At 39.2% G+C, this 23,979-nt stretch overlaps 1 protein-coding gene across 1 annotated transcript in view; it reads right to left on the bottom strand.

The window, feature by feature from the left end:
- Positions 1 to 21,861, bottom strand: part of LOC121449779 — a 59,226-nt gene extending 37,365 nt beyond the window's left edge. The window contains 7 exon segments of the mRNA XM_041654458.1: positions 2,239 to 2,299; positions 3,191 to 3,321; positions 3,324 to 4,721; positions 6,372 to 6,498; positions 13,492 to 13,583; positions 19,621 to 19,760; positions 21,835 to 21,861. Coding sequence (XP_041510392.1) covers positions 2,239 to 2,299; positions 3,191 to 3,321; positions 3,324 to 4,721; positions 6,372 to 6,498; positions 13,492 to 13,583; positions 19,621 to 19,760; positions 21,835 to 21,860 — 1,975 coding nt within the window. The 5' untranslated portion in view covers position 21,861.
- Between the last annotated feature and the right edge of the window lie 2,118 nt (positions 21,862 to 23,979).

Here is a 23,979-nt window from a genome sequence, read left to right on the forward strand (position 1 = left end):
TAATACACATACATCCATACTTATCATACTACACAAAAGTCAACTCCAAATGGATCAACATAAAACCTGATAGAAGAGAATATGGGGCATAACCTTGAGCTCACTGGAACAGGAAAATGTTCTGAACAGAACACTGTTAGCACATGCACTAAGATCAACAATAATTGTGACCTCATAAAATGAGAAGCTTCTGCACAGCAAAGGACTCCATCATTCTGACAAAATGACAGCCTATAAAATAAGCTACAATTTTCACCAACTCTGTAGTGGCATTTAAATTGTATTTTAATAGACTGCCTGAAGATCTGAGAGTGAAACAGTCCCACTTGTCAACCCTACAGACCAGATTATGGTAACACACACCTTTAATCCCAGTTGCCACACTAGTTGCCATAGAAACCAGATGGTGCATGCCTTTAATCCCAGCCCTAAAGAGGAATATAAGACAAGGGAAGACAGCTCTCACAGACAGTCTCCTCAGATTCCTGGAGGCAGGATCACCATTTTTGGACTGAGGTCAAAGTAACAGCAAGTGGGCTGGCTGTTTTGCTTTTCAGATTTTCAGGTTGAACCCCAATTTCTGATCCTGAGTTTTTATTAATTGTGCTTCACAACTCTACACCCAATAGAAGGCTAATATTCACAAAATATAAAGAACTAAAAAAATAGATACCAAAAAAGTAAAAACAAACAAACAAAAGCAAAATCCCTTAAAATGGAGTACAGATCTAAACAAAAATCTCAAAAGAGGAAACTCAAACGATGGTAAAACAGTTAAAGCAATGTTCAGTAGCAGAAAATAAGTAAGGTTGTGGTCACAGGCCTAACAATGTCAGTTACACCACCTCATCTAAGGTTCTGGGAACACTGAAAAAGAGGAGGCAGAAAGGAAATGAGAAGGGAAAGGGGAGGAAGGGTTAAGACATGGCATTTCTCTAGACTCCATACAGGAGTTGAAATCAGTAACCAACAGCAACTGTGCTTACCTGCACTGACCTCACAATAGACTACAGTCAGGTTATCACTTCTTATTCAAGAAGCTTTTCTTCGCAACATAGACCACTATAAAAAAACCCTAATGAATGAAAATGCAAACTTATGGAGGCCAGGTGCAGTGGATACTTCTACAGAACATTCCTGTACCTAAGGGCTCAAGGAAAATTTTGAATAGGAGGTAGAAAGATTTTAAGAACTACAGGTTCAGAAATTTGATGTGAGATTGTGTCTCCTAATAATGCAAGATGCTACTTCCATAAATATCTCACCTACATGACCACTAAAATGAAGCTGAGCAAGACAGAAACAATGGACATACAAAAATGCATAGGGAAAAGCCCACAAACCTCAACCCTGCACAGAGAACTACAGATAACTGAGGAATACTGGGAGCAGGAGAAATAGTCTCAAGGGAAGAGCATGCTAACTGGTTATCCAATATCAAATAGTCAGCCTTGAAAACATTCATTCAAGCAACATTATATGACTTTGTAGAACACGCGTGTTATTAAGGAATGGGCATTGGCTAACATATACTAAATGTTTAACATGGCATGGGACAGGAAGAAAGAAGAGTAGGAGGGTCAATCAAAAGAGTGTATGAAGAAGCCTTATGAAATACCATTCATTGTCTTACAAGTTAATCGGAAATGCAATGCAAAAAATTTTGAACAGAGGTATCCTACATGGACAAATAATGCTACTCAGAGACACCAGGGCTATTAAATGGAATTCTCTTTACCAGTTAATAGTTATCTGCCTAGGAGGCCCCAGAGACACCCCAAACAAAGCATATCATTGCTCGTGCTATTGCCTGACCATTTTGTTGTTGAAACACTAAACATTTTGGTTCCAAGATAGAGAGAATGCAATCTTGAACTTATGAGGGAACTCTCCTTGCTAGCAAGCTTTTGTAACACTGCAAGGTCCTGTGATGGCTGCTATCAGAGAAAACACATCAATGGTCTCACCTTATCCTGGACCCTGCATCCAATATTATCAACCTACAAGCAAGGATGTGTGTACACTGGTGTAATACTGGCACCACTGCCTACAGGCATAACCAACTTCTCCCTTGATTGAATTTGAGGTTTGCTTCATAAAAGGGAATTCATGAGCTGTAGTATAAAAACATGGTAAAAACAAACAACATCGCTTGGAGAATAAATTGATGTTTTGTTAATGATCATGCAGTTATCTGCCATCTAAATATTCATGTCTATAATTATCGATTTTCACTACTTTCAACCTTGGTGCAAAAAGCCTCCTTTGCAGTTGGTAGTGGGTAACGCACAGACTTAAACTGCCCCAAAAGTACCAAGAACAGTTAACTGTGTAAGATTGGGACAATTATTATCATTTCATCATGGCTGAGTGGTGAGGAGGGGTGGTCTCATAGAGTCTCCTTTCACTCCATGAAGGTCCAGTAGCTGTTAAAGGCAGTTATATTGTTTTCGAATAGAGTGAATACTTAACTTCTCTTTTTTACTTTAGGAGAGCATTTTCTTGTATTCTTTCATGGTGAATTTGCGTTTATGTGGCCAATTTCAGCACTGGGGAAAAAATTTAGCAAACTGAATGCATTTCAGGGGTGGAATTTCCAATGAACAGCCACACATGGGGATTATATATGGTTTCCCAGAACTATAAATTTTGTGATGTGTTTGTCACATACCTATGTTACAACATTTTTGTCCCCATGATTTTTTGTTGTTCAGACAGTGTTTATGTAGTTATGGCTTTCTGTGAACTCACTATGTAGACCAGGATAGCCTCAACTCATGGAGATCTTCCTGGCTTTGCCTCCTGAGGATTGAGATTAAAGGTCTGTGCCCCCACACCCACCATTACTATGAATCATTAGATGTTGAACACGTTGTTTCTAGTGCAGCTTTTGGAAGGGGCTGGAGATATGGATTAGTGATTAAGAACACTGGCTACTCTTTCAGAGGACCCTTGTTCAATTCCAAACATGCATTTATTTTTTTAAATCCACCTTTAGGGAAATCTGATGACTATTTCTGACCTCTCCAGGCACCAAGTATATGTAGTGCACAGAAATATTCACATACAGTGCAATCACTCACACTCACACACACACACACACACACACACACACACACACACACATGCACACACGCACACACACACACACCCCAAAAGGAAAAAAAAAACCAAAGCCTTTTCCAGTTACTTTGCAGAATTTTATTTTCATATAAATCCTGTGAAATTTGTTAAGATTTAAGGCATTCACAAGTTTCTTATCCTTGTTTCTATTGTTGTGAATTCCAGATAATGTTATGTCACATTATTTGCAATGGTATTTTTCTCAACAGAGTGAATTTTTTGGTGTCTTCTGAGATTCAAAATCTGAATAAAGGACATGTCACATTCTTTGCATTTGTATGATATTTCTCCAGTATGAAGTTTCTGATGTTTTTTAAGATGTGAGTTACGGGTAAAAGATTTGTCACATTCCATACATTTGTAAGGTTTCTCTCCAGTATGAATTTTCTGATGTTGTCTAAGAGTTGAGCACTCAGTAAAAGATTTGCCACATTCCTTACATCTGTAAGGTCTCTCTTCAGTATGGACTCTCTGATGTGTTCTAAGATGTGAGTCCTGGGTAAAGGATTTGCCGCATTCTGTACACTTGTAAGGTTTCTCTCCAGTATGCATTTTCTGATGGCGTTTAAGTGCTGACAACTGAAGAAATGATTTTCCACATTCTCTGCATTTGTAAGGTCTCTCTCCAGTATGAATTCTCTGATGTATTCTAAGATATGAATCCAGGCTAAAGGATTTGCTACATTGCCTACATTTGTAAAGTTTCTCTCCAGTATGAATTTTCTGATGATTTCTAAGATTTGAGGACATATTAAAAGATTTGTCACATACCTCACATTTGTAAGGTTTCTCACCAGTATGGATTCTGTAATGCCTTTTAAGATGTGAGGATTCAAGAAAGGACTTACCACACTCTTTACATTTGTACAATTCCTCTAGAGAATGAGTTTTCTGATGTCTTCTAAATGATGAATAGTGGGTAAAGGATCTGTCACAGTCATTGCATCTGTACGGCTTCTCTCCAGTGTGGAGTCTTTGATGAGTTTTAAGACTTGAGTACTGAGTAAAGGATTTTTCACAAACGTTGCACTTGTAGGGTTTCTCTCCAGTATGAATTCTTTGATGCTTTGTAAGAGTTGACTTCACAGTGAAGGATTTGTCACATTCCTGACATTTGTAAGGCTTCTCTCCAGTATGAATTCTCTGATGTTCAGTGAGACTTGAGGCACTACTAAAGTATTTCCCACATTTGTCACATTGGTGTGGTTTTTCTCCAATACAGACTGGTTGTTGCAAAAGACTATGTGCAGTTGCAAAAGAGTCATCATATTTTCCCAGTCTGTGCTCTTTCTTTGCATTGTGGACTCTCCGATCTTGAGTAATGTTGGGACACATATATAAAGATCTCTCACAGTCTCTTGATTTGCAAGGTTCTTCTCCAGTGTGCATGCTGTCATGTCTATCTGGGTTTGAAGAGTCAATAGAGTCATCCCTGTGATGACTGCATCTGTAGTTATTAGAGTTTTCTGTAGTTTCACTTGTTCTATAAAGTGCACATGTGGAGGGGTCATGAAGCACTTTGCCAAGCTCATTACACTGACAACACTGCTTTTCATTCTTCACATGGTGATGGCCAGGATCACATACGCAATAGTTCTCTGAAAATAAGTACAGTTCAGATTAATAGGGCTTATTCCAAGATTAAACACTTGATAAATGATTGTCTTCCTATGTTATCTTAAGATAAGCGAACCAGCAACTATTTAGAATAGTTCCCAGTAGTCAACTTGCTTCATCACTGTAATTTATGGATTCTCACAAATACAGAGTGATAGCCTTCAAGAAAGCTGAAACAGGTAATTGAGGAATCAGTAATTTGCTTTAGGCTAGAGCTTACTGACTGATTATATTTAGAATATATGTCTCTATTTTTAAGTATTTTTTCTCAGAAATTGATTAAGTGGAGTTTATTCCAATCCTAAATTCACAGTGTTTACCTATCAATGTATAGCTAAAGATTATAGTTCAGAATACCCAATTCCTTTTAACGGCTTATTGAAAAGCATCAAAGGGTTTTTTTTTTCCTAAAAAGCACATTAGATTCTTCAAAAGTAATATATGCAAAGCAAGTATTCTGCCAGATAATATAGTTTCTAGATCAGCAGTGCTCAACCTGTGGGTCATGACTGTCTGAAAATACATTATTTCCGATGGTCTTAGAAACTAAGACATTGCTTAGTAGCAAAGTTACAGTCAAGCATTAGTAACAAAAGTAATTTTATGGTAGGGAGTCAACAAAACACAAGGAACTATATTAATGGGTTGTTACGGTACCAAGGTTGAGAGCCACTCACTGTTCAAGATCACTTGGGAAGCCAGGGCTTATTTCTATCCATGATTGACATACATGCAAGGAAGGCAATTACAGAATAATCCTAATTCATGGACTCACATTAGATGTAGAATTTTATAAAATTATTCCAATCTACTATCATCAAAAAAAATTTTATTTTGGACTAGTATTAAGTCACCATTATTCAGGTGTAATAAGACACATCTTCTAACAATTACAATAGGTAGGATGCATCCAGGACACTATATATACTAAGTTCAATTATCAGGAATACTTTTCCAGTGGAATTGAATATTGCAAAAGCATTCTCAGTTCTTTCTTACTCTCTCACTTAGAAGTCTTTGCTGTTGTTCTGCTCACTCAGTAGCTTTACCCTAGTCACTGCTATTCTCTTCGCTCCACATGTCAGAGTAATCTGATTTTTTCCAGAAGGCTGACCAGGCCTACCTTGCATACAATAAACCACGTGTTCTGTGAGGCAACCCATGAAACATGCTAGAACTTTTAGAAAGAAAACAGATGTTTAACACAGTACTGTGGCCAGTACATGAAGAGAACATAGTAGCAAAATATAGGAACCATTTCCCAATTGGTATTTACTGTCAGACTCTTCAGCATATGTAGGGAAAATTTTCAATTTGTATATCTTGAATTTTTCTTGCAACTAAAACAATGTCAAATGTAATGCAGACATCGAGCTTTAAGATGTGAGTGGAAATATTATATGCTACTGAGTTTCTGAATGTCTCATGGAACTGAAATGAAGGGTGTATGACACCTATAAAATGGAGAAGAAATAGAAAAAAAAACAAATACCAAGATAAAGATCTTTTCTATTACCAAGCATTCCCTAGTCTACTGTTGTTTTCAAGACAGCCTAACAGAGAGTTCACAACCTATAAAGTAAGTACATACAAAGCCTGAGTTAGGAATTCTATAAGCAAAATGTTCTCACCTACAAAGACCAGATTCCTGTAATTCTCCAACATCACATCAATGTACAAAGTCCTCTGAGCAGAGTCCAGGCATTCCCACTCCTCCTGGGAGAAGTCCAGAGCTACATCCCAGAGTGTTAACAGACCCTAAAACACAAAGTACAGTTTGTGTTTCTGCTGGACAGAGAGTGCTTTCCTGGACATAAGGAGACTTAAGGAAATTTGGGAAATAGATGAGTAAGACAATTATTAAAAAATGATTTCTAATATAGTCACATTTTATAATGGGTTTTCTAACATTGTGAAAACAGGATGACAAAATAGTCTCACAAGCAATATACAACACAATTAAAGTCTGGACACTATTGTGGGAATCCAACAGCCAACTGTATTGGGGCGGTTAAGGTGTATGTGACAGGATAAGAACTGAAGTTGAGGGTTACATACCCTCTTGGATGGTGTGGGAGCTGGCAAAGTTCCAGTTTGGAGCTTCCCCTTTAACCTTTGATAACGGGGTTATGGCACAACAACAGAGAGCTGTTTTCCCAGCTGGATCAGAGGAGCAGCTGATGATGCAACCTGGATTCCTCCTCCTTCTGTCTTGCAATCATTGCACATGGATTTGATACTAATAAAAGGATTCCAACAATGCCATTGAACCAATAAACACCACTAGGAGATCAACTCTGCGCTACTAACTACTCAGGACAATTCAAAGGTGTCCACCCTCTTACACCACTCAAGCTACAACTTCAGATAAGCTTTACCTACTACTCAGAGACTGACTATAGGTTCCCACGCAATACCATCATCTCCCCCAGACAACAGGAAGTAATTTGAAGAACATGATGACCCCTTTTCCCAATAGGTGGAGTGGGTGGTTTTGTTTTTTCTCTGGGTTACAGATAATTGCCATCTGTAGGGGGTTGGTAATAAGTTGCTATAGGGCTGGGGTGTAACAACAGAGATTATCTTGGTGATCTTATTTGGAATAAAAAAAGGATAAATATGATAGGATAAGGTAGATTATAAAATCTACTTTAAACTAAAAAAGCAACCATTAGTTTAAAATAATTTATATTGGTATGGATTCTTTTTTTTTCTTTTTTTTTTTTTGAATTTGTGATTTTTTTTTATTGAGAAAAGGAGAAAAAAAAAACAAGTTTCCACCTCCTCCCAGCCTCCCATTTCCCTCCCCCTCCTCCCACCCTACGCCCCCTCCTCCCACCCTTCTCCCCCTCCCCCCACTCCTTTCCCCCTTCCTCTCCAGTCCAAAGAGCAGTCAGGGTTTTCTGCCCTGTGGTAAGACCTAGGACCTCCCACCTCCGTCCATATCTAGGAAGGTGAACATCCAAACTGGCTGGGCTCCCACAAAGCCATCACATTATGTAGGATCAAACCCCCGTGCCATTGTCCTTTGTGTCTCATCAGCCCTCATTGTTCGCCATGTTCAGAGAGTCCAGTTTTATCCCATGCTTTTTCAGTCACAGTCCAGCTGGTCTTGGTGAGCTCTCAATAGATCAGCTCCACTGTCTCAGTGGGTGGGTGCATCCCTCGTGGTCCCGACTTCTTTGTTCATGTTCTCCCTCCTTCTGCTCCTCATTGGGACTTTGGGAGCTCAGTCCAGTGTTCCAGTGTGGGTCTCTGTCTCTATCTCCATCCATCACCAGATGAAGGTTCCGTCCTGATGGGATTCCTCCATTGGTATGGATTCTTATATACTGATACAAATTCAGTTATTTTTGTTAAAATGTACAGTTTTTATTCCTGTTTATATTTTGTATATATTGATACAAATTCAAAATTACTTTTGTTACTATGTCCCTACTTATGTTTAAGATACCTTTGTATATTGATATAAATGTAAGACTACTTTTATTATACTGTATATATGTTTCTGCTTCTGTTTAGGATATTTTTACATATTATTGCAATTTAAGGTTATTTTTGTCATATTGCATTACATTTCTACTCTGGTTAAGACTTTTTTTATATTGTCACAAATTTTAAGATTATTGTCCTTATATTGTACATATATTTCTATTTTTGATGAGGTATTACTTCTACAGCTTGTTTATTTTTGTATTATGAAGCTCTAGTCCTTAGATTATAAACAGGTTAAAAAGAATTACAGGTTAATAGTCACCCATGTTTGTCAAATTTATAGTCACGTTAGGTAGGTCTTCTAGGTGCAGAGATACATTCCAAATAGATATAGTATCCAAATAGGTAATCTTCAAACACTTCAAAGACCTACAGAATATGACATTTAATGTTTTAATAACTTAGAATTCTTTTGACATGAGACAAGACTACTCCTGGAAGCACTGACCTACTTCTATGAGGATGATAGGCAGAGAAGATACTCCATATGAAGTTTGTTCTTCTTGGCAAATCTGGTCTATTGGGCAAAAAAAAAAAAAAAAAAAAAACTGCCCTTGCCTTGACTGCTGACATTAAGTATACTGCCCAATCCAGATAAGCAGGACACAAGGACAAGTGACTACGAAACTTTGTCAAGTCAGGGTAGGACAGCCCTTCAAATTTTCCTGCTTCTGAAAATGATGTCATATATTGTAGGTCTATAAGCCAAAGTTAGATGCCCCAATGTTACGGATAAACCTTGGGCAACTATCCAGGCAGCTAGTTATTTCTGTCATTTCTCACAATTTTTGGAATTTGCTTGTTTGCACTTTCTGTTTACTCAGGTAATACTGTTTTCCTTCTTATTTCAAGAGGGAAAAATAAGAGCACAGCCACAATCAAAGCAAAACAAACTTTCAACTGTCTAATATCTGGGATCCAGTCATGATCTTCTGGAGTCCTCCAAAAGAATTGTACACTTCTCTGACTCTACCCTCTGAAGCACACACAGCTTATAGTGCCAAGCCTCAGCTGCTCTCCATGACCCCTTCAGGCCTTCAACACCCCCTGGGTGATGCTTAGACATTACTAAGTCTTGCTGCCAGAAGGAGGTACAACCATGGCTGCGTCTGGAACAGTTTCTCTGTACTCCCAGGAAACATTCCTAGAAGATTTTACCTCAGTGATCCTGGTCTTTTCTTAACCACTAGTAATTTCTCAGCTCCAGCTGACCAGCACCAAGTATCCCAGCAAAGCAAAAATTTGCTTTAGTATTTCTGTTAATCACAGTTGATTTCCCAGTCCCAGCTAACCAGAACCACAGGATCTTAATTCAAAATAACAAAAGACCCTGATAGAGCTTTTAAACTTCCCTTTGAAATCTCAGAAGCTTGGCCTCCATCTTCTGTACTGCTCTTAACATTCTTTTTTTAATTAATTATTTTTTAAAAAAAAACTCTTTTCTCATTTTACATACCAATCCCAGTTGCCACTCCCTCCCCATCCCACATCCAAGCCTCAGAGAGGGTAAAGGCTTCCCATGGAAAGTCACAAAGTCTAGCACACTGCTTTGAGGCACTCCCCACTATATCTAGGCTAAGCAAGGTGTCCCTCCAAAGAGAATGGGTTCCAAAAAGTCAGTACAAGCAGTAGGGATAAATCTTGGTCAAGAGCAAAGAAGTCAAGACCATGATGGCTCACTGAAATAGCTTACCTGCGCTACTGGGAGTCCACCAACTCCAGACTGACAGCAAGGGAACCAGCATAGGACCAAACTTGGCCCTCTGAATGCAGATGACAGTTGTGTGGCTGGGGCAGACTGTGGGGCCAATGGCAGTGAGACCAGGATTTATCCCTACTGCTTGTACTGGCTCTTAACATTCTTAACATCTAAGCTCCTAAAGAATATCCCATAGAGCTCCTAACACTCAATGGTTCTTCTAGTCTGCAGTTCCAAAGTTCTACAATCCCTCCCAAAAGAGGGGCTGTCACAGCAATACCCCACTATGCTAGCACACATCATCACTGTTGCGATATTAAACACCAAAGAGACATACAAGTAGGCTAGCATCTGAAAATACACACAAGAACAACAATTCCATACATACACCTGTCATGTTCAGCACCCTATAGTGTGTTTAAATGTTTAGTATTAGGAATTAAGTATTACTTAGTATTAAGGTCCAAGATATAAGTCTCTTAATTCCACATATTTCTAAAATGTTGTTCCAACTTGTGCATGCGTTTCGATATGCATTTTTATAACCATGATTCAAGGAAATCAGATGGATCTCAGAAATAGAGCCTACATGACACATAAACCCTGAATCAGCAATCTATAAGGATACAGCCTATCCTCTATAGCAGTTGGGCATCAATATTATTTTTGATCATGTGTTATGTGGAAATGTCTTCAAAATTACATGTCATAAGTGTATGTGGGATATTTGCCGCCACTCCCCTCCCCAAATCTGGAGAGAGCAGAATAGAGGTAAGTGCTACAGGAGATGTGGAAGTATAGAATTATATTGTATAGTTATAGTCATAAAGAGAGTCTGGTATGGGAGTAAACATAGACAGGAGGGTAACAGAATGGACTCGAGAATCCAGAAAACCATTAATCCATGCCCATTTAATATTTGGCAAAGAAGGAAAAGATACATTAGAAAAATATGGTCTTTCCAACAAATGATGCTTGTAAAACTAGAACTAGCAGGAGAGTATAATTAGATTCTTGGTCTTTCACATTGTACAAAAATTCATTCAAAATGGACCAAAAATCTAATTTAAAACCAGACACAAAGAATCCTAAGAAACAGGGAATACAAACCAGGATATTCAGATGGACAAGGACTTATAAATTAGAAAGAACACCAAGAGTACAGGAACTGAGCCAAGTATCAACAGCTGGAACTGCATGAAAATAAAGAGTTTCTGTTATCAATGAAAACAATCAGCAAAGCACAAAAGACACCCCACAGAATGGGAGAGAATCTACACCAGCAACACTCTGAATAGGGGCTCCTATACAGATTTACCAAGAATTACAAAAATTGAATACCACTTCAGTCAACAAATGGGGAAACAAATTGAATAGACATTTTTCAAAGACAGAAACAGGAATGATCCTAGGGTCGCTAAACTGCCACCAGAGAAAAGTAAACAAAAACTACTTTGAAATACTGCTTCACTCCAGGCAGAATGGCTGTCATCAACTAATCTCACAACAAATGTTAGAGAGGATGAGCAGAGTGTAATTAATTGAGTACCAAGCCCAAACCCAATGAGAGAATGGCCAACAGATGGTGCGACCTCAAGAGTTTATTATGTGATGGACTCTGGAGAGAGATGCACTCCATCTGCAGAGAACATCTGTCTTTTATCTGATGGACTCTGGCGAGAGAACATCTGTCTTTATTATGTGATGGACTCTGGCGAGATGCACTCCATCTGCAGAGAACATCTGTCTTTTATCTGATGGACTCTGGTGAGATGCACTCCATCTGCAGAGAACATCTGTCTTTATTATGTGATGGACTCTGGAGAGACACACTCCATCTGCAGAGAACATCTGTCTTTATTATGTGATGGACTCTGGCGAGATGCACTCCATCTGCAGAGAACATCTGTCTTTATTATGTGATGGACTCTGGAGAGATGCACTCCATCTGCAGAGAACATCTGTCTTTATTATGTGATGGACTCTGGCGAGATGCACTCCATCTGCAGAGAACATCTGTCTTTATTATGTGATGGACTCTGGCGAGATGCACTCCATCTGCAGAGAACATCTGTTTTTATTATGTGATGGACTCTGGAGAGACGTACTCCATCTGCAGAGAACATCTGTCTTTATTATGTGATAGACTCTGGAGAGACACACTCCATCTGCAGAGAACATCTGTTTTTATTATGTGATGGACTCTGGCGAGATGCACTCCATCTGCAGAGAACATCTCTCTTTATTATGTGATGGACTCTGGAGAGATGCACTCCATCTGCAGAGAACATCTGTCTTTTATCTGATGGAAGATGCACTCCATCTGCAGCGAACATCTCTCTTTATTATGTGATGGACTCTGGAGAGACGCACTCCATCTACAGAGAACACCTGTCTTTTATCTGATGGACTCTGGAGAGAGATGCACTCCATCTGTAGAGAACATCTGTCTTTTCTGTAAATTTTGTTTCTGGGCAAGCAAGAGCAATGAGGCAGATGAAAAGAAGTTAGCTTGAGCTGTATCACAAAACTCTTTAAAAATTTAAAATAACAGACATGACTCCAGCTGTGACACAGATTGAGCAATTTTATATGTAATCCCTTTCCTGTGTAAGCCAGTTTGAAGGACTTTGGATGCTAGCACCTTCTTTACAACACACTGAACATAGGTAAAGAACAATTCAACCCTTGGGTTGATTTCCTTTCTTTTAGAGAAGACATTTTTCTCCTAGTTCACATCAATAGGAAGTTTTATTCATTGTTGGTGTGGGTGGGAGGGTGGTGCAAATTAGCACACTCAAATAAAATCAGTTTGAAGGCTATTAACAAATTAAAGACAGAACTAACTTAAGTCCCAGCTTCACATCCCACTATAGAGATATTCACACCCCATGGTCAATGCTGTATGCACAATACCAAAGAATTGTAATCAACCTAATTGTCTATCCACAGATGAATGGATGGTGAAAATGGTAATACTAGTCAGCTGAAATGTATAATAAAAATTTGCAGGAAAACATGGATTCATAATGTTTAGAGTGACATCATATTGTATTAGAAAAAAGAAACCATGTTTTCTTTCATATGTAGAATCTAGCCACTAATATGTGTATTTGGGAAACAACATGCACGTGGGCAGAGTAGAATATGGAGAAAAGAGAACAAGAAAGGTTAAATACCAGTGTTGATCTAAGACTGAAAGCAGATAATCAAAATCAGTTAGGAAACAAGATATAAAGCTAAGTGTTTTTCTAGCTCTAATGTCAGAAGTTTTTTTTTGGTTTTGATGGTAGATAAATAGATCAAAATATACTGAATATTGAAACTATAAAATCCCATGTGAGGCTCCAGACCTTCTGTTCCTGATAATTACTCCAACTGTATAAAAATACATTGAGGTGTAAAGACTTTGAGCCTGGTAAATTTCAGCATGTAATTTTGTTTGTTCACAATGTTTTTCATAATAAAGTTAAAAAAAATCAGCAGCATAAAATTAAAAGCTTTCAATGTCCCATGCTATAACATTTCTGCCAAGAACAGGGGACACGACCACTGACCTGGAACAGATTAACTGGAGAATCAGCCATTTCTTTCAGTTTATCTTCTGCGAGTTTCTCTTTCAGGTACAATGAATAGATGGCTTGCTGACCTTTCATATTAAGGGATCAAAAAGAAAAAGCAAAAATTAGTAATAAAAGCTGTAAGAGAAGAATGTCAAACCACATGAAAAGACCCAAGCAGCAGAATTCTACCAGGTGTCTAGTCAAAAATCCCAAAGCCAGAAAAACATGGAACAACATTTGCAGCTTGAACAGAAAATCACCATCAACAAGACTGCTGCACAAAGAAAAATTCTACCTCAAAATTGATGGAGACATGAGTGCATTTTAAGACAGTCATGAATTAACACAGCTCATTTTACCAAAGCAACACTGTAGATAAGAAATTAGAGGCAAAACATATACAGGAGAATCAGATGAATTATCCATAAGAACATGGGAAATAACTTTCATGTGAAGAATAAATAAATACAGGAGAACTGGAAAGTAATCATCCATGGGTAAGCTAGCAAATCACTAATTCTCATAAAATAGAAAGAAAATCACTCCCAATATAATCCAGCAGCAACAACATAAAAAACAAAACCATAGGGAAGAAGAACCCTAAAAACAAACAAAAAAAATCTAGCCACTCTGAAAACCAATATGGAGAATTCTGAAAAAGTTAAAGAAATCTAGTACATGACCCGGCTGTACCATTCCTTGGCATATGCTCAAAGGACTTGACATGCTACTCCACAGATATTTGCTCACCCATTTTCATTGCTGCTCTATTCACAGTAGCTACAAAAGGGAGACAACCTAAATGGATAATGGAAACGTGATACACATAACCTTTGGAACATTGTTCAGGGATAAAGAAAATTGCAAGCATGAGCTTTGCAGGTAAATGGATGAGCCTAGATAATATCAGATTGAATGGAGTAACCCAGACAAAAAAAGGCAGAAATTGCATGATCTTTCCCCTAGGCAGTTCCTAAGTCCACATCTTCAGATGTGAGTATAACCTGTAGAATACAGAAAAAAAAAAAAAAAAAAAACCACTGTGGGGGTTGGGAGAGTAGGAAACAAGCGATCTAAAGAGGGAAATGGAAAAACGGATTTAATTATGGTGAAGGGACAGATATTAACAAAGAAGAAGGAGGATAAAATAACAGTAAGATTTTGGAAATCGTCCATCTACCAAAAATGACTATAATAAATATGTCTGTTCAGGCATATACATTCATGGTGTAAACAAAAATTTCCCATCTAGGCTGATAATGCTCCCCTAAGATATTTTCTAACAAAACCACCCCCACAAGGCATGAGAAGTCTGTTTTGAAATTTTTATTCACAGCTCTTGCTGTTATCATGGTTACCTCCCTGAGGTAGAAGATGAGATTCCCTTATTACTGAAGAAGTCAGGCACTTCAGACATAGAACCCAAATGATGTGAGATGGAACTCACCTTAAAACCTCCTTCCTGGGGATCAGCTTTCATGGTATCAGATGGCAACATGCAAGCTTTCAAAGTAGAGAGCCAACCAACAGTCCTCAGCTGTGACACCTATGAACCACACTGCACGATAACCCCAAGGATGCACAAGTAGTACACATACCTTGGTGGTAAACAACAGCTTCTAATTACACTTAAGACCCTCTCAACATGGGAGAAATCATGCCTGCTGGAAACCTAGCTAGTTTCACTAGTGCCAGGGGAGCCAAGGATCTTGGAGGAAAACTACAACCACAATTTTACCAAATCAGCATAACCACTAATTTCTTTCTAAATATTTATCTTTATTATTATTATTATTATTATTGACAGGGTTTCTCAGTAGCTATGGAGTTAGTCCTGGAACTCATTCTGTAGACCAGGCTGGCCTTGAACTCAGGATCCACCTGCCTCTACCTTTGCTGGGATTAAAGGTGTGCACCACCTCTGCCGGGTTATCCTTATTCCCACAGATAAATGTAGTCCTCACTCTTCATCAGTGAAAGTTTGTTGTGCAACACAAGGACAAACAGTCAGGCAAAATGTAGACTTGTGCTGTTCACTCCCCACTGACACGGGGTGGGAATGTTTTAAGAGCCAGACAAAAAGGATGTTTGCTATGAGATTGTGTCTCTTAGAAAAGTCAGAGAAGCTACATGCATGAACTTGTACAAACATGGCTGCCTAAACATGAGCAGAACAAGGCCAACACCAAGAGACATGCTAACATGGAAAGAGAAAGCTCACTAGGCCTCAACCCTAGTCAAACACGAAGGAATTCTGAGAGCTGGAGAAATAGTCTCCCCAAGAGAAGAGTGCACCACATGGTTATCCAATACCAAATCTTCATCCCTGAAAACACAGACTGAGTAGGTTCTATTTTTATGTTTAGGAATACACACAAACATACAGCAACAATGAAAGGAAAAGTTACTAATGAATAATAAATGCCTGTGTATCACCGAATCTTCATCCAGTAACTGAAGGAAGCAGATGCATAGAACCACAGCTAAGCAATGAGCCAAGCTCCTGGAGTCCAGTCGTAGAGAGGGAGGAGTGATAATATGAGCAAAGGGGTCAAGACCATGAAGGAGAAACCCACAGAACAGCTGACCCAAGCTAATGGGAGTTTACTGACTCCAGAGTGACAGCTGGGGAACCTGCACAGGATTGAACTCGGCCCTATGGATATGGGTGACAGGCTTGGGCAGTTTACGGGGCTACTGGCAGTGGAACCAGGATTCATCCCTAGTGTATGACCTAGTTTTTTGGAGCCCATTCCCTATGGAGGGATACCTGGCTCAACCTAGACACAGGGGGAAGGGTCTTGGTCCTGCCTCAAATGATGTGACAGACTTTGTTGACTCAGCATGGGAGGCCTCAAACTCTCTGAGGAGTAGATGGGCGTGGGATGGGAGGAAAGTGGGAGGAGAAGGAGAAGGAGAGGGAGAGGGAACTGGAATTGGTATGTAAAATAAAATGATTGTTTTTTAAAAAATTTAAAAAACAACAATAAAGGGAAGATTTTATATCATTTAGATTAAAAAATTCTCTATTATCACTACTCACATAATTAGACTTAATAGAGGGCTAGAAAGAAGGCTCAATGGTTACAAGCGCCTGTTTATTTTGCAGAGAACCAGGTTCAAATCTCAGACCCCACATAATAGCTTCCATCTCTCCATAACTACAACTCTAGGATGCACATGATAAGTCACACATGCAAGCAAACACTTGTATACATAAAATATATGAACCGAAATAAAAATGAGTACTAAATAATTAGTGAGAGAGAGAGAACTCCTAGAATTAACTTACAAAACAGATGAAAGGTCCCAATTTGAAAACTTTGCTGAAAAAACTAAAGATGCTAACTAGACATAATAGTGAAATTCTCAGTATTTCTGGAAGTGGCTTATATGATCACCTCAAACTTCAGGACATTTAAACGTCCTCAACCCTAGTCAAACACAGAAGTAGTAAGAGAAACCTAAAATTCGTATTGATGCACAAATTCCCCGGGTACAGAGCAGCCCCAAGATAATTTTACAATGCTGGAGCTAGCTACCTGTGATTCCAGATGACATTACAGAGAGCCACATAACCAACAGCATTATGGGAGTGGAGAAGACACACATTTCAATGTATTAGAGCAGTAGTTCCAGAAAATGGCCAAAACCAATGATCCTGTCAATGTCACCAAAGTACCACAAACACATGTAGCAGACTACATGGCCTCTTTAAACAGAGGTATTGGGAAAAGTTATCTATCTGCATATAGAAACAAGGACCTGAGTTCAAATCTCTCCTACCATTCAAGAAAACAGAGCCTTCATGTATGATTTGAAACAGTGAATTCTGCAGAGCAACACAAAGGGGCAAACTTTAAACAAGAGCAGGAACTGACAAATAGTATTATGTAAAATTAAAAACATCCAGGGAAATGGTAATAACTAAAGTTTGAAGAGACAGCCTACACAGCAGATATGTTTATTAGCTACCTATTTATACTACAATGGATAAAAACACAGAATCAAAAAAATTACAAAGAAAGCAAATGATAATATATAACTGACTGGTAAATAAACAAATGGATTGAACACACCATGCTCAACAGTAGTTGAAATGGCCAATTTACTTAAAGTACATATTAAAAAGTTCTATATTGTAGGTCATAAATAATGTAAATTAAATATGAAGAAGTTCTAATTCTCTATTTAGTGTCCATATTCTCGAGTTCCTAAACTATAATGTATTTCTTTCACTAATTTCTTGAAATGTAAACGTATACTATTCAAACAAATGATGTAAAAAGACTATAGCATTCAAAAGATATGACAGCTGAAATTAAAACATACTTTCTACCAAAGATTTATTACATGTCTAACCAAAGATTTATTTCATATCTAAAGATCTAAGATACAGAGGAAAAAGGAATTTTTTTTAATGTCATAAATAAGGGCAGCAGTAAGGAAGACTGATGATCATAAGTAATATAGTAACAGAAAAATTAAGGCAAAAGCTGAAGACAAGGAGTGGATACCAGTCACCAATCCAGTTAAGGACACATGCCTAGTTAAGGACACAAAGATCAAGTCCATGAAGAGATCTACCTGTTCTTGCCCAGTAAGGAATCTGAGATTACTGACTTTATCCTGGGCACATCAATAAAGGATGAGGTTCAAAAAATCATGTCAGTGCTGAAGATGGGCTGGCTAGTGGAACAGGATCAAAGTTTTTGTCACTATTGGGGACTATAATAGTCATGCTGGTCCTGGTGTTAAGTACTCCATAAAGACAGTCACTGGCATTCCAGGGGTCGTCATCTTGGCCAAGCTTTCTATTGCCCCTATATGGAGAGGTACTAGGGGAACAAGACTGGCAAGTCCCACACCATTCTGTAAAAAAGTGACAGGGCTCTGTGGCTCTGTGATGGTGCCTCTCATCACTGCCCCCAGAGGCACTGGAAATCTCTGCTCTTAGGCCCAAGAAGCTACTGATGATGGCTGGTACTGATGACTGCTATACACTGGCCAGGAGTTACACTGCCACCCCGAACAACTTTGCCAACTCCATCTTTGATCCCATCTCGAAGACCTGCATCTACCTGACCCCCGACCTCTGGAAAAAGACTGTGTTCCCCAAGTCTCCTTGTTAGAAATTCACTGACCAATATGTGAAAATCCACACCACAATCTCAGAGATTCAGAGAAACCAAGTCCACCACGTAAAGTTTTCAATACAAGAAAAATAAAGTGAATTATGTCTGTTTGAAACAACTCAAAATGGTGTTAAAATGAAGCATTAGATAGAAAGTGCTTTGATCAACATGGGTGCACGTCACAAAACCCAGAATGTAGACATCCACAGCAGACAAAAAACGGGAGAATACATAAACAGGTGAAAACTGGCACATCGCCTCACGTTCTTTTCCAATACAAAAAGACAAGGAAGTCTGCCTTCTCTCAGTCTCCAAGCAATTCCTCTAACAATCCTATTGCACATTTTACAGAAAGTAATCCTGAAAGCGCCAAGGAAGAGAAAAGCTGTAAAAATACCTAAAAGATCAAACTTAGAGGTGATCTCACAGTATATTACATTTACAGCAATGGAAACCACTTGGAATTGTCATGACGACAGTGGCAGATATCCATGGGAAGAGAGCAAAGACGGAGTTCAACAGTCTGTAAATATACTTCCTGATTCTTATCAAAACTCTGTTGGCATCATTTTCAGGAACAGAGAAATTAACACCAAAAGGTAAAGAATGTGATAGAATACCAAAAGTTTCAAGATTCTGAAAAAAGGGAATAAATCTAGAAGTCGCAATTTTGATCATTTTGTAATACATTACAATCACAGACATGAAAACCAATTAGTATTGGTATGATGACATGATCAGTGATGAGAATGGAGTAAGGACAGCATCACTCACATGATCGTCAAATACCACATTATTTGCCTGCGTGTCAATTCTTCCTCAGAGCCTCTTCCTACACCTACAACAGGATAATCCTAAGGAGACTTTTCTCAGTGGAAACCTCCAGAATTATTTCTCGTGAAAGAAAATGTGACAAAATTGATTTCACGTCCCACTTCCACATTCACTTGAATACCCTGCCATCCCTTCACCAATCCCTCCACCATACCTGGATCCTTAACCACTGCCGCCTCCTGCTCCATCTTCCAGGGTTCTGTGTTCTCCACGGGTGAGCAGGTCTGGGTGATCAGTGCGCCCTGCGAGTGACAAAGAGATTGTTCAGGCTGCACGCCGATGTCTGACACAGTACTGTGCACAGGAGATAAAGAGAAAATGAAACATGATTATGCAAGTGATTCTCGAATTGTCCTGCAGTGTCAGAATACTGAGAATTTTTAGAAAGCATCTTCAATTAGTGTCACTTGAATTCCACTTTTAGTCACATCGCAGTCAAATCTGAGGGGTAGAAATGGGCATAAACAACTGGAATGTGAATATATACACTAATAAGGTTCTGAAATAATCATGGACCAAAACCGATGGAAGCCTCATACCTCCCAAAGGGACTCACAAGATGAGAGAACACTTCATCAAATTTGTCTCTGTTCCTCTGAGGATTTCACTTTACTCTGTGAGACTCATTCACACACAGCTTACACACTTGCGGACTGGTTTGTCAAGACACCTGAGGAGGAGCAAGGGAGATGCAAGCAGATAATCCTCACCCTCAGAAACCATACTGCTGCAGTTCTGCAACATCCAATCCCAGTACAAAGCCCTCTGAGCAGGCTCCAGGCATTGACCCTCCTCCTGGGAGAAGTCCACAGTCACATCACCGGCTGTCAACAGACCACAAAAGAAAACAAAAACAAAACAACAGTTTGAGCTATCCTGTTAGTGGGAGAAAGAGGTGGGTGGAATTCTGAATCTGTTACTTCTAGTTCAGCCTGGTCTATAAGGTGAGTTCTTGGCCAGACAGAGCAATATAAGAACAACAACAAAAAACTTAGTCATGTGTCCATGGAAAAAGTACTTTTCTTGATCCAAGACTATATTAATTATTCAAAATGATTTTTTAACATATTGTCCTATAATGCTTGTTCCTTCCTTTCCTTTTTTTTTGGGGGGGGGGGGTTAAGACAGGGTTTCTTTTATAGCTATTACTGTCCTTAAACTTGCTCTGCATACCAGGCTGGCAATGCAATCAAGAGCTCCACCTGCCTCTCCCTCCCTAGTGCTGGGATTAAAGGCATGTGCCACCAGCATCTGCCTTACAACGGCTTTTCTAACTGTGGAAACAGTGTGAGCTGATACCCTCAAACAGCATACTTTGCTTTCTGGACTCTACTAGCAACATTCAGAACTCAGGACAAGAAGACACATTCCATTTTTGTTGTTTTCTTTTTTGAGACAGGTTGTCACCATATAGCTATGGAAGTCCTGGAGCTAACTATATACACAAGGCTGGCCTCAATCTTACTGAGATCCACCTGCCTGTCCTCTAGAGCTCTGGTATTCAAGGCCCGTGCCAAAAGGTCTGGCAAAGACACTTTTCAGAATGTTCTATTTGCATCACATAGTGCAGAGGTCTCTGATGAAAAATTAATAATAGGTAAAACATTTTACTTTTACTTTTAAATATTAATGTTCACAATCATAACTGCGGGCCTCGCAATTATCTATAAACAGATAGATATAGATACTATATATATCTTGAAACCAGCCAAATCGACAACTATCCCTTTCATGAATAATATCTAAAACCTCTCCGGGGATGTCAATTCCCCACGTACATGTACCACTCTCTTGACTAGGTAAGCGGTTTAACACGGAAGTTTGCATGATGAATGTGCATTTCAAGAGCTTTGTCTTATCCACAATAGCAAACACACACACACACACACACACACACACACACAACCCCGCATTTTCAACAATCAACAGATAAATTCAAATATTCTACTATATTATTTTTATAAGAATATTTTGGCAATCAGAAGATAATTTTAAAAAACAGGCTTATTTGACATGATCTAAAATACACCAGGGGTAAGACATCCACAGCAGAATTTCAGAGCCGGCTTCCATATGAGCGTCAGAGAAACAGCTCGCAGCTCTGGTCCTTCCCTCCTGGGTCGCAGACCAGCGGCTCCTCTGACCTGGGAGGTTCCAGGGCCGCCGGGCTGCGGTTTCCCCCACAGCTGACTACTGACTTTTCCCAGGCTGCCCTGCGGCGACTGCTGCTCCGGGGAGTTTTCGCGTCCCCGCGGCACCCCTCCGCACCCAGGTCTGCACCACGCGGTTCCCCATTGTGCAGGTCCCCGAGCAACAACAGGGAATGCGTACTCGTCACTTTTGTCTTTTGCTCCTCCGTATAACTTACCCGACCTCAGCTATCCTCCTTCCCATCTTCAATCAGGTATCTCCTCTAACCCCGCCCAGCGTGCACTTCTTCTACACCTGACCAATGGCAAATGATTTCCTCCTAGCGCTCTTTCCGATTGAGCGTCTCAGCCCCACTGTGACTGGTCTCTCTTCCTGCACCTCAGGCTGCCTTTCACACAGCTCCAGCCCTCTGGATGCCCTGGTCTCATTCTGCAGCAGCCTCCGTACATGTTTGCTGCTAGCCTAGACCAGAACTGTGTCCAGGAGGACGCTACACCCCCCTTCCTCACCATTTTATCCTGAGTTTGACCATTCCGGATTAAAATTGTTCCGTCTAATACCTCATTTTGGGAGTTTAGTTCCTGGCCTATAAACTCATAGAAAAAGAGAACAATCACCCCAAATCCTTATGCTCAGCTTCCATAGTCCAAACACAAACAAAGATGAAATATTGCTGCCCAAAAGCACCATTTCCATAGCTGTGTCCCCTAAGGAGACCAAAGTAGATGAAATATGAGAAACAGAACACACACACCAGAAGTATATTCAATGAGGTCAAAGTACATAGACGAAGAAAGCCTCTGATGTCAAAGGGGACAGGAACAAAGAAAGTGATTAAGAACAAGCAAATGGCTTGTCCTGGAATAGCGAAGACACTTCAGGCTATGAAAACTCAACTCAAGGAGTTAGAAACACCAAAGAAAATTCAAATGAAAATGAAAAAAGAACTGAACAATACATAATAATCATAACAGTAAATCAACAAAAAACCTCGCCACGGGAATAGATCAACTAGGAGACAGAAAATCAGGGCTTGTAGACAAGGTAAGAGACTCTGCATCACTCTGTCAAATGAAATGATAAATTTAAAAAATAGGTGCTCCATGCAAGTAGCACTAGTAAAATGTGAAAGTGAAATTCCAGCTGCAACTTCTGCATTGTGTTGCAGAACTGTCATCACAGAGAGCATTCCTGGGAAGCTGGATAATCATTTCATTCACGCTACAAATGAAGTGTCACTAAGAACCACCTTTATCCCACCCTCATAGTTCCCCACTATTAACAGCCAGATGCCTGGAATTCCATGGTTAGCCATATCAACTTTAGGTGGGGAAGACTTTTCAGAAACACTGGATTTCGAAAAGAAGTAGGTGTCTCTGTAAGTTGCTGGGCTAAACACTGCCTGATTTTAGTGGAATTGCTTTGAGTTTCCCTCCATTTAATTTGATTTTGGCTGTTAGCTTGCTGAATTTGCTTTTATTGTGTAGGTATTTCCTTGGTATCTCTAATCTCTCCAAGACCTTTATCATGAAGGAGTGTTGAATTTGGTCAAAGATTTTTTCAGCATCTAATAATATGATCATTTATTTTTTTCTTTCAGTTTGTTTATATGGTGTATTACATTGACTGATTTTTATATGTTGAACCTTCCCAGCATCTCTGGGTTAAAGCTCTTTTGATTGTGCTGGATGACATTTTTTATGTGTTCTTGAATTCAATTTGTATTTTATTGGGTATTTTTGCATCAATGTTCATGACTGAGATTGGTATGATAATTCTCTTTCATCATTGAGCCTTTGAGTGCTTTAGGTATAAGGATTACTGTGGCCTCATAGAAAGAATTTGGATAATGCTTTTTGCTATTTCAATTTTGTGGAATAATTTGAGGAATATTGGTATTAAGTTGTCTTTAAAAGTATAGTAGAATCCTGTGCTAAAACCATATGATTCTGGGATTTTTTTTTTAAATTGGGAGACTTATAATGGCTGCTTCTGTTTCCTTAGGGGTTCTAGGCCTACTTAAATTGTATAGCTGACTGGGTAGTGTTTCTGCACACCTTTAATCCCACCACTCAGGAGTCAGAAGCAGGTGGATCTCTGTAAGTTCGAGGCCAGCTTGATCTACAAGAGGTAGTTCCAGGATAGGATCCAAACTACAGAGAAACTCTGTCTCAAAAATCAAATAATAATAATAATAATAATAATGTTTAACTTATTGTTTTAACTTTGGTAAGCGGCTTCGATAAAGCAAATTGTCCATTACCTTTAGTTTTTCAAATTTTCTTGAGTACAGATTTTGAAGTATGATCTAATTTATCTCTAGATTCCCTTGGTGTCTGGTGTCATGTCCCCCTTTTCTTTT

The sequence above is a fragment of the Microtus oregoni genome, unplaced genomic scaffold (genome assembly GCF_018167655.1).
Source record: "Microtus oregoni isolate MIOR12 unplaced genomic scaffold, Mior012 000006F_ref0000085, whole genome shotgun sequence".
NCBI lineage: Eukaryota > Metazoa > Chordata > Mammalia > Rodentia > Cricetidae > Microtus > Microtus oregoni.